This window comes from Parasteatoda tepidariorum, chromosome 10 (assembly GCF_982258835.1).
Source record: "Parasteatoda tepidariorum strain Cologne lab strain chromosome 10, Ptep-v5.0, whole genome shotgun sequence".
Taxonomy (NCBI): domain Eukaryota; kingdom Metazoa; phylum Arthropoda; class Arachnida; order Araneae; family Theridiidae; genus Parasteatoda; species Parasteatoda tepidariorum.
In genome coordinates this window covers 84036093-84048586 of record NC_141764.1, presented here as the reverse complement: position 1 = coordinate 84048586, position 12494 = coordinate 84036093, and the positions used below count along the sequence as shown (strand labels likewise).

Sequence of the window (12494 nt, the reverse complement as noted above, 5' to 3'; positions counted from 1 at the left end):
TTTTATCTCATCCCAATGGAATAATAACGATAATAATAGCCAAAGTCAATTGATTTGGGTTTGTGGAATCATCATTATAAAGTTTAACACAAATAAGCTTTTTTCCTACAACGAAGATTAATAAATATTACCTAAGAAAAAATATTACCATTCTTGGGTTGTGTACGAAATTATTCCTCTGAGGCGACATACCGCCTGAAAGAGAGACCTACGACTTTATTTTTAAAAAAACGATAAAGCTTTAAGAAGAAGAGGAATTTTGTTTTAGAAATTAAAAAAAAATTAAAATAATTACTGAACTCCTATTCTTGAATGACTAATATTCCTTATAACTAGTTTAACTTTTCATTTTGGCTTACTGTTATAAAATTTTTAAAAAAGGCTGTTTTGTGTATTAAAAAAAGGATTTTTGTAAACAAACATAAAGATATTTCTTAAAAAATAACTTACATCTTGAAAGGAAATATTAATAAATATTTAATAATGCTTAGTATAAAATACTGAAAAATGATTAGCAATAAGATTAATCAGATTTATTTTTTTATATTTATCGAATTTATTATGATATATAGAAACTACCATATTACAGTTTTACGAAATCTTGAAATTTATGTATAATAAAACACTACCAACAGTATTAAATTGACGTAGTGAGAACATATTGACGTAGTAAAAAACATATGTAACTGGTACGTTAAATCAAGTTAGAATCTTAAAATTTCTGCATAATGAAAACTTTAACAATCATATTAAATGTATGTAGTGTTTCCCTAGAACATGAGTAAATGATACGTTAAATCATTTTCGAATCTTAAAATTCCTACATAATGAAAACTCTAACGATGTTAAATTGACGTTGTGTTTCCAAAGAACATGTGTAACTGGTACGTTAAATCAAGTTAGAATCTTAAAATTCCTACATAACGAAAACTTTCACGATCATATTATATGTAGTGTTTCCCTAGAACATAAGTAACTGGTACGTTACACGAAGTTAGAATTTTAAAATTCTTACAGAATGAAAACTTTTACTATCATATTAAATTTATGTAGTATTTCCTTAGAACATAAGTAACTGGTACGTTAAATCAAGTTCAAATCTTAAAATTCTTACATAATGAAAAACTTTTAACAATCATATTAAATTTATGTATTGTTTCCCTAGAGCATAAGTAACTGGTACGTTAAACCATGACTGAATCTTAAAATTCCTGAATTATGAAAACTGACGATCATATTAAATTCATGTGGTGTTTCCCTAGAACGTCTTGTTCTATATAAACTCTACATAAATTTAACACTGTTGATAGTGTTTTATTATACATAAATTTCAAGATTCAGTTGTTTCTATAGATCACAATAAATCCCACAAATGTAAAACAAATATCCGATTAATCTTATTGCTAATTATTTATCAATATTTTATCCTAAACGTACATAAGAAATAAAAATAAGTTATTCATACGCCGATTTATAATACGGCGATTAAAATTATTATCGATCATATTTATTTCATTAGAAATTTATTTCGACATTGTAAATAAAATGAAAAACTGTTTTTAGTTAAGTTTTACATAATACAAGCAAAAAACTATTCAGGAGCAACAAATATTCTTTTTTGAAATTGTTAGAGTTAATTTAACCGAAATTCAAAACTTGAGATTGAAAATAAATAATTAATCTCTTCGTATTAGATAGATTATAGCACACATTTTCACAAAATGCTCAATTGAGAAGAAGTTCTTGAGTAAAACTTCTTGAGTAGAACTTTTTTAATTATATATTTATCTTCGAGAAAAGAATGAATGAAAACTTACCCTTCAAAGAAGAAACCTAATTATCCTTCTTCCTCTCTTGCTAGATCTATTTCTTTTTATTTAGTAACATTTCTCTGAAAATGAAGCAGACATAATAATATATTTCATCTAATATATGCAATTCCCAATTTTTTTTTCAAATAAATTTTATTTTGATATGAATTATAATGCACGAAGAAAAAAATTCTGTTGGAATTACCTCACTGTATTGTCACGACATTTCTGTTAAAAAATAAACATAATTTTGTTAATAGAAATCGAAATATACTGTGTTTAAACCATTCATTTGGTAATTTTTCCATTCATAAGACAACGGTTAATTGGAAATTCTGAATTTCAAATTAATAGTTCTGATTACCAGCATTTAGAAAAAAATACAGAATCAATAAATAAATTTAGCCGAATAAATGGTTTTAATGCCAAGCTTTCAGTGATCATGATAAAATTATCAAATTTCACCATATTTACGAAATTTTATCACTTATTATTAAATTGTATTTTGTTGTTAATTTAACCAAAATCATGATTAAAGCACTTCAGTAAAAATTACCGAGTTTTTTGGTGTTCCCATAAAATCATTAATACGGTATATTTTACCATATTTTGGTAGTTTTGCCCATATTTTTTTTCTGAGTGTGATATAAAGTTATGATATCGAACAACATGAGAAAAATTAGTGAAAAAATAAATCTCAAAAAACAAATACATAGAATGAGAAGAAAAAAAAATTGTTAAAAGATTTACCTTTTACCCATTTTCTTATATTTTTTCATATAAGAGTTTACTTGTTTAATCTAATATATTCTTGGTTCTTAATATCAAAGATAAAAGTACTGGTAAGTTTCATCTTGCCTTTTTCTATAAGCCGTCGTGATTTATTTCGGTTGATAAAATATTATGGAGATAAGGCTGTGGCATTACTTACATCTTGTTAAGTCTGAGTAAAAAAATTTATTTCTAATCTACAATGTATATAAAAAGAAGATTAATATTGTAAAAGAAATAATGCATGAATTTCGTTATTAAAAAAAAGTGAATATTAACAACAGTCAGTTGCACCCAGCGCCATCTGCTGACACTTTTTATTATAAAGACTTGGGGACACTACTGATTCATTAAATTGAACAGCCATTGCCTCGAAAAACAATTATTTTATGCAAATTAGTTACAATTGTAAAAGTTGAAACAAATTGCTAATCTACACCTTTCTTCGTGTACAACTACAAGATCTCCGTAAAATTATTTCTTCCCTTCAAAATAAATGTTAAACTTCATCACAGTATTTTTTCATTATTTCAAGCTGGCCGCCGCATGTAAGCAAATATCACTTAAAAAACTTACTTAATTTCATGTAAAAAAAACTGTGTTTAATTCTTGTTAAATAAATTTCAAAATGCTAAGCTTTAGTAGTTTCTGCACGGAGAAAAAAATTCTGGTAGAATTACCGTAATGTATGAAAAAGACATCTCTGGTAAAATAAAAGAAATCATAATTCTTGTAATAAATTCAAAATATACGGAATTTAAGTTATTAATTTTGGAAATTTTGTGTTCATGTGAAATTTTATCGGAAATTCATTACCACACCATTTAATAACAATTGAAAAAACTGAAAAGTAAATTTAACCAAATAGTCTTCATAAAATTTTCCAGATGAATAGCTCTAAAGTATCATGATAAAATTAGTAAATTTTACCACAATTGCAAAATAACACATATTGTACAAAACAATATTTAATTGTTAATTTTTCCAAAATCGTTACCAAAGCACCTCGATAAAAATTATCATGCTTTTTAATGTTCCCATAGAACCAGAAGCACGGTAAATTTTACCAGATTCTGGGAGTTTTTACTATTCTTTTTCTCCCAGTTCAATACAGAGATAAGTCGATTAATTTATTTCGTTAAATTATTCAGTTTTAGACTTTCTTTCTCAACGAAAACACAAATTTAGTGGATAATGTATTATTTCTTCTAGGTAAGGGTGATATCTTCGGGGAAAATGCTTGCAGCTACAACACTGTTGGCAAGTCCAGCTGCAACGTCCGTGCCTTGACGTACTGTGATTTGCACAAGATTAATCGCGAAGACTTACTGGACGTGCTCGACATGTATCCAGAATTTTGGGAGTCTTTCTCTACTAACTTAGAAATTACTTTCAACCTTAGAGATGTAAGTTACATTGTTAACATTTGCTTGATGCATACATGAGGTTACTTTATTGAAAAAAATATATCAAGCTTAATATTATGCTTAAAGGTTTAATTTGTTGTATTTGTTTGTTTGATATGTCTGTAAAGATTACTAATAGTATTTTAAAAAATGACTGGAAATAATTTAATGCTACTTTGTGCAAGTAACTAATTAAATCTTTAAATAAAATTTTCAGTACTTATTAAATCAAATATTAAGTTTATTTGAAGATTGTGCTGAAATAAATCTCAATTGTCTTTTTTTTCAGACTGACCAAGCAGGTGTTGATCCCGAGCTTTTTAGGCATAAACAAGTGTACAAAGAACCAGACTCTGTAGATGACGGTACGTGGTTGTTTATTCTCACAAAGAAATGTTCCAAGTCATTAATACCTATTTTTATTGTCTTCGTCAAAAATAAACTATTAAAAGCTGGCACGATTACGGATAGCATTATAGTACTTAAATGAGAGAAAAATGAAAAGGTTGTGATAATCACAGACGGATGAGGATCAAAATCGATCCCAGAAGTAAAATTTAAATCATCAAACTCAGTTAACCAGCTGGAGTGAAGCTGAAATATATTTCTAACTATTATTATATCAAAAAGAAATGATCTTTTCTTCATTTTTATAAAAAATTCTTTCATTTTTTTATTGTTATTTACTTTATTACTGATTCATCAGGTTTTAATAGCATTCTTAATTTTAATCGTTTATTAATAATTCTCAGCTTCTAATGAAGAGATATTAAGATATAATATTTATGACTTCGTAACATCATCACGTAATATTACAGGTTGAAAGTTTGGCAATTGAAAAGATATGGTGCGAATATTTCAGACTGAATTTTATCTCTCTAGAACTAGATCATGAAAATTGTTAACCCACATTGTTAGGTAACATGTTGACAATTTGGCAATAATATTAGTTTATTTCATTTAAATATTATTGACTACACTAAAATTTTTTTGATTAATTTACGGAAAAGAGTACTTTACGGTAAGAACATTTTGAGTGCAGCATTCGAATAAAATCCTTTTTACTGTCAAATCCATCTTTAGCGTAAAATTTCAGAACGTAATTGTTACAGTAATATTTACTGTGAAATCACTGAATTAAGGTAATTAAATTATTAAGGCAATTGAATTAAGGTAATTAAATATTACTGTAAATATTAGTTAAAGCCGATTTTTTGTTCCATAAAAATTTTCCGTAATATGGATAATTTTACAGAGTAGAAAATTGAGAGATTTTGCTGAAGGTTATGGCTCCCCTTAACTCTAAGGTTAATGCTATTTGGACTTCACAGCGCATGAGCGAAAATTCCTTTCCAAATTATCGTGTCTCTAAGTGGTAGAAAATAAAGTTACAATTTACGTAAGTACGGTTAACGTAGAATTACAGTTAACGTAAGACAAACGGCATTTAAAAGTCAGTTAGCAAAATTCAAAGGCTACAAGTACCGAAACTACTGCGGTCGTAGTTCTGGTCAACAGATTTTTATTGATATCCAAGGTTAGAACTTCGACTTTTTTTGACTTTTTTTTGACATTTAAAACTTTGATACTTTAAGGTAGAACTGAACACCGTTATTCAGTTTAATAAAATTAAGTATAAACCTGATAGCAGAAATCATCTAGCATGGCAGCGAGAGCTGCAGATTATCACAGAATCAGCAGATTATTGTCATCTAAGTTTTCTCTCAATTTTTAAAAAGCAAACAAACAAATAGGGAGGGAAATTGCTGATATGCCCATTTTGAAAACATTTCGAAACTTGTTTCTAATAAAAAGGAAAAAGCTAAATTTTGAGAGCACCACCAAGAACAAAAAGTAAAGAATTGTTTTTCTTTACTTGATTGCGGACTTAACTGTATAGGGACTTATTCCATTTTTTTAAAAAATATCATTGCATAAAATTGCCCTTAAATTTTAAAAAAAAGCATTATGCATAATTTTAAAAGTTCTTATATTTTCAAATTTTGTTACACATATGTTGGATTAAGCTGAATTTTTACAATGATAATCTCTGTCTGATGTGTTAAGGTCGCAGTTAAATTTGGATTTATGAAAATAGTGCTGCAGAAGCACTCCGTAAATTTGGATAGAATTTAACAAGTGGAAAATTTAATGACTGCTGATATTATTTCTTCTCAGTAGAATTTATCATATCGAATTGTAGTACTATAGGATTTTTTTTTCCATTGACGATTTCATTTTTGTTCTAAGGCGATGGAGGGAGTCGAACCAATTCTCTCCTGACACCGATATTACCTCCAGAGGAGGCTCGTACAACAGCTTACCAATATCCAAGAGCAAGACGGAGAAGACGAAGACCCAGGCCTCCTTCCAGTGACGAAGGGACCGGGTTCAGTGACGAAGATGACAGACGGTATAGTGGTATGGGCATTCTCGAATTCTCACCATCTAAGGCGGGTCAAGATGTCACACCGGTGAACCTCGATTTTGGACAAAGGCAGAGGTCGGGAACACTAAATTCAATCACAGGTAAGCATGTATGGGAAAAATTATCCAGAACATCACAGATGTAGACATTAAGATATTGTTCATGGTTTGAATATTTTGCTGATCAGAGACGTGGTACCAATACATAATATTTTTGTAATTTCATGTTATTCGAAATTATAGGACTCTTCAAAGAGTTGATTTCTTTTTTCGTACCATGGAGTCTTCGTTTTGTAATGATCGTAACAATTCCTATTGTGCTAATAAAGCAAATTACAGACGAGAAAATGATTTTGTACCACAGAATCTGCAGGTTCTAATCATCGACACATTTCTTATTGTGCTAATGAAACAAATTACAGACGTCAAAATGATTTTGTACCATGGAATCTGCAGGTTCTAATCATCGCCACATTTCTTATTGTGCTAATGAAACAAATTACAGACATGTAAATGATTTTGTACCAAGGAATCTGCAGGTTCTAATCATCGCCACGTTTCTTATTGTGCTAAGTAAAACGAATTACAGATGTAAAAATAATTTTGTGTCCCAGAATCTGCAGGCTCTAATCATCGTTACATTTATTGTGTAAGTAAAGTTTATTACAGAAGTAGAATATTTTTTAGTTCTTATTTTGAAAATTAATTATTAACTAAATTATTTTCAACTTTAAATTTATCTAAATCCTACAGATTGTATTTGCATTATTGGTTTAATTTACTAGAATTTCAAAAGTTACGTTTGTATTTTTTAAATAGTTCTTTACCAAAAAAATAAAGAATGTAATATTTTACTAAATATAATAATGTCTTTTTTCTGTTTTTTTTTAAATGAAAGTTTTACCAATAGAACTTTAGATTGGGTTTCAAATTCAAAACTACTTTCAACCAAACCAAATCTTTACTACATAAGTGACATTTATAGCTAATTACCAATATAAGTGACTTTACCATAGAAGTGACATTTATAAAATTCGACTTCACTACAGAAGTGGCATTTGTAAAAGTCGATTTAACTATAAGAGTGACGTCTTTTGGAGTAATTTAGTTTGGCTAAGCTGAGTTTAGTTAGCTCATCAGTAACTGAATGCAATATATGTTTTATTTTCCATTTATAGACATTAACTAGCATTAATACTTTAAAAACTAGTTCCTTCATAATAGTTATTTTTAAATTAATACATAACTTTCATTCCAAAGGCAACTTAAGCTTCTGAATTCCTTCGCCTAAGTTCTCTTTTTTTGCCTTATTTTGAATTATGATTTCTTAAATTACGAATTTTCAAAAAAAAATAATTGCATACATGTTATTAAACATAAAATTTTTCGTAAATTTCAGTGCTTTTGGAACATTTTTATTTTGATTTTTTGAAGAAAAAAAACATTAGCTTTCAAGCTGAAGAGAAGAAAAAACTACTATCTGCCTTACTCATGGCACACTATTGGTAATACAATGTTTCTGACAAAAAATAACTTATTTGAAAGGGGTGTAAGGATATATAAAATGCATATAATATGTAATAATAAATCAGTTGTGTAACTGATATGAGATGGAGTTGGATGACTGTATTGATGATGTTCGTTTCTCAGGACTGCTACGTGAGCTGAAACGGAGTCTCACGGACACCCGAGTTCAGAAGAGCGAAGTTGGTAGGTTACAAACTCAGTTCCATCTCAATGTGTTTGGGATGTGCTGCTGCCAGTCGCATGATGTCGCTATTATCGCATGCCTTCTTATAACTCGTTTTAGTAAAATGCTCTATGTCCGCTTGTCGTCAATTTGGTTGCTGCTCTATTATTTTCATTTTATTATCTCTGTACTATTTGTCAATGTAAATAGACTAACATGCTATAATTGTGGAATGAATGCACTTGGTCGTGTACTAGAAACTTAGAGGTCGTGGCTAATCAAACCACAGATGCGATTGTCCAAAAAAGGTTGTCCTGGAGCATAGAGTGAGTTTGCACATTTATTCAGCATAGCGTACATATGTTCTACGCAAGTTCTGTATAGAGAGCTTGCTTAGAACCAGGATTGTAGCAGAGCTGTGCAGAGCATACGAAAGTGAACCATGCGTGATGCTTTGTTAGAGTGCTAGATACGTTTCTTTTAATCGAAGACTTAAGATTTTTAACACAATGTAATAGCTTTTAACAGTCTAGGAAAGTAGCTACTAGTTTTGGAGAATACGATAGCAAGCGCTACCGTGGCATAATTAGATTGTACGGGAAGCAAATATTATGATTTAATGTGGACAGTTTTGAGTTGCGGCTCACTATGTGATACAATGGTTATGGCATGATTGAAGTGTCGCATCTGTGGAGGGGTTAGCCACTTCTGTAATTAGATTAAGGACTCTGTGGTTTTAAACAGTATGCTTAAGTTATAATAATAAAATTAAAAACGCTACTGTTTACTAATGTTCTATAAACCAAACACATGTTTCATCTCATGTTCATTGATAATAAATTTTTAAATTGAAACAGAATATATTTTTTTACAAAATGCATTATTGCACAAAATTGTAGCTCAAACAAAAAATGGAAGGAAAAAAAATATGATTAAGTGAAAATTTCAGAAGACAATCGTGGTAATATTTTTCGATGCCTAATTAATGATATACAAGTATTCCAGCCGCAATTTTTATTTTGTTTAACATAAACTGTCGAAATTCGGCAAGTTCTTGATTACTATTTTAGATTTCTAAACAAATTAGGAAACATTACTTCTTTACAAAACATTTTCTTAAACTTTTGATCAAGTAATCTGCTCTAGTTATAGAATTAGAATTCATAATAAAAATTAGTATGTTAGAGTCACTACTAAGGTAAATATTTAAAATTTATTCCTCATCGCCAATAATTGTTCTAATTTAATCAATCACACATTCAAATCTAAGACATTTTAATATGCCGTAGATAATAATTGAATTATAATGAATAATTGAATGATAATGAATAAATGAGTGATGATGAATAATAAATTATGTAAGATGTTAGCCGAAATTGTTAAACCTAACTAAACCTGAAGTTTTCCACACAAAAAATTAAACAATAAACCAGAAATTGCTTTTGGCACTTCTAAAATTAAAGATTATTGTTATATTTAAATAGGTGTTGCACTCTAGTCCATCTACTGCAACAAAGCTCGGTCTCTTTTTAAGTTTTTTCCTTCAAAAAAATGACTTGATCAAGTTCAAAAACAAAAATTTATAGTTTAAATTATTTCTGCAGAATTTGTATCTGTGAAAAGAGAATATTAATATTCCTGCATCATGTACCTAGAAACTAACTTACTAATTAATATTTTAGTAGAAATAAAGATAATACATGGTAGTTATAATTAAAATGACCCTATTTAGACCTCTCTAGAACCCGTTATGCCTTTCGGATTTTTATTAAACTTAGTATATACGTTATATAAGCTATGGAAAAAAGATGTCTGCAATAAAAAATAGTTCCAATTAAAAATTTTGTACCCAAATTAGTCAAACCTATCAAGATACTTGCATTTAGGGCCAGGAAATTATTCTACCGACCTTTGTCATCGTTAATCATGACCTTACAGGTGAAAGATCGAACTTTGCTGATAAAATTGTTTAATCAGAACAGCAGCAATCATTTAATAAATATCGTCGTTTAAAGGAATTATAAAAAAATCTCACGTCTAGAAATTGTTTGAAAAAGATGATTATGAAATTTAAAGAAACTGGATGTGGAACCAGAAAAAGAACGAAAACGTTTGCAACAGGAACTGACGAAGAAGTCGCTGTTGCTGTGGTTAAAAGAGCCTCCATTTCAAGCTATTCTTCAGTAAGTACTCGATTGGTATCACGTGTGAGTTGACGATTCCATGGTCGTGCAAAAAATTCTACGATCATTTTAATTGGTATCCGTATAAGCTCCACGTGGTAAAAATGCTGCAACCTTAAGACCACCAAACATGCTCTGAATTTGCCTGCCGATTTCAGGTGAGAATGGAATTTAATGAGCTTGGCAAATTCAATGCTCAGATGAGGCACACTTCTCTTTAGATGGAGCTGCGAATAATCAAAACTGTCACAAATGCCACTGCATTCTGATTACGTGACTTCGTTGTGTGAATTTGGGGGTGACTTTATCCAATAACCTTTTTCTTTAAAACTTTCATTCCTCAAAGTTCTAAAGATTGCTCTGCTACGAGTGCAAGGTAAAATTTTCTCCTATAAGAACAGGTCATTTCTGCTTTTTAGGATCGGCAAAGTTTGCAGACCACGGTCTTCAGGCAAACCCACTTTGAGTGACAAGTCAGAGAACTGCTTGTCGTAACTTTTGCGAGGACCGTGTTATATTCAAAGTCTTCCCGAATACCTGCCCGTCTCTTTCACCCAACTTAAATCCATGCAATTTCTGGTAGTGGTGATTCCTACAAGTTGGTGTTTATGGATTAGGAATTAGGACTTTATTTGTCTATAAAGAAAGCATTGCACGATGTGTTACTGAAATCTCTCAAACGCTACCACAGAATAATAAGGCGATTTCAACACGTAATTGAGGTCACTGCAGCACATGTTGAGTACTTTCTGCAACTGAATAAACTTTAATGATATTGCCAGGTTTTTTTGCTCTTCTTTAGCCACAATTACCTCCGGTGATCAAATTTTGAACTATTTTTAACTGTCGAAATCTTTTCTCCGTGATCCGTATAATGTATATACCAAGTATAATCAAAATTCAATAAATAGAATGGGTTCTAGAGGGTCATAACCACACTGTACTTTGAATCATAATGTACTTCGTTTTCATGCAACAAGACGTGCAATCAAAATATACAATAGTGTTCTTCAAATTTTCCCTCTCTAAAAAAACACTCAAACTAACAACTATAATTTATTTTGTTACATATCATTATAAAGCTAAATATAATGATTGCTCTACATAAAATGTGTAAAAAAAAATAATACCAAAAAAATTGTGCAATATAAAATATGCCAAAAAAACAATTATGCCCCATAAAATGTGAAATAAACGTAGCATATCAGACAAGCATAATTAATTAAGTTAAATATAATTCAGCTTTACCACTTGCAAAAAAAAAACATTTCAATAAATTAAAACAATGTTTTGATTCAGAAACATAACTACACGAAAAACAGTAATGCGAGAATACCAACACCCTTTCCGAAATACTGTTCCATACAAAATGATCCATTAACTTTTATTCTTTGTAGGAGGAGCAATAACCACAATGACCAATCTGGCCAAAGGTCCCATCTCTTCTGTAGTATCTCCACAATCACAAGAGCATCACATCTCTCGGCCACCTAGCCTTACAATGCCCAAGACAGACACTCAAACCGAACCAATCGATTCGAAAGAAAAAACACCTCTTCTAGATGCTGAAGAACCAAGTACGACACTTTTCTTGACTTTGGCATACATAAATATCCATATTTTTTTTAATGTTTTCTACAGCTTGCAATAGCAACATAAAATTTATCTAAAGGCACATATAGCATCATATATTCACTCTATCAAAGTCTCGAAACATTTGTACTATTTCGAAAATCAATTAAAAAGTGATAAGCTACAAGATTTATAGAGGGTTTAAGATTTTAATTTAAACTTTGAACTTTTCTCAGTGTCTGAAGCATTAATGGAACAAATTCATCCTGCTCATACAATAATCTATTCAAACGAGAAAGTTCTGTTGAAATTAGTAAAATGTGTCTTTTTTAGTTATTCTGCTCAAAGAAACAAGCATTTTTTATAAATATTTTTGTTGAAACAAATAAAATTTCTGATTGTTACACTGAGCGAAAATTACTCCTGTCGTTTTAATACAATACGACGACACTTTGAAGCAAAATCAAGATTTATGCGAATTATTGTTTGGTATACTCAGACTTCTTTTTAACAATCTTTATCTCGGTATAAGCATACATATAAGATATTTAAAAACATTCTGCGATCTGTTTTAATTTAATAAATAATCCTAAGAAACTGAAGCGGTAATATATTACTTGATGAAAAACTTCAT

General features: G+C 29.8%; 1 protein-coding gene across 14 annotated transcripts in view; it reads left to right on the top strand.

The window, feature by feature from the left end:
• Positions 1 to 12494, top strand: part of LOC107448675 (voltage-gated inwardly rectifying potassium channel KCNH6) — a 346703-nt gene that overhangs the window by 319507 nt on the left and 14702 nt on the right. For 8 of the 14 annotated variants that reach the window (XM_071184212.2, XM_071184213.2, XM_021146337.4 and 5 more), the window contains 5 exons: positions 3795 to 3988; positions 4278 to 4353; positions 6239 to 6517; positions 8066 to 8125; positions 11686 to 11865. In XM_071184212.2, coding sequence (XP_071040313.1) covers positions 3795 to 3988; positions 4278 to 4353; positions 6239 to 6517; positions 8066 to 8125; positions 11686 to 11865 — 789 coding nt within the window. The remainder of the gene's footprint in view (positions 1 to 3794; positions 3989 to 4277; positions 4354 to 6238; positions 6518 to 8065; positions 8126 to 11685; positions 11866 to 12494) is intronic. The other 6 variants (XM_071184214.2, XM_071184215.2, XM_071184210.2 and 3 more) reach the window with 1 other exon arrangement.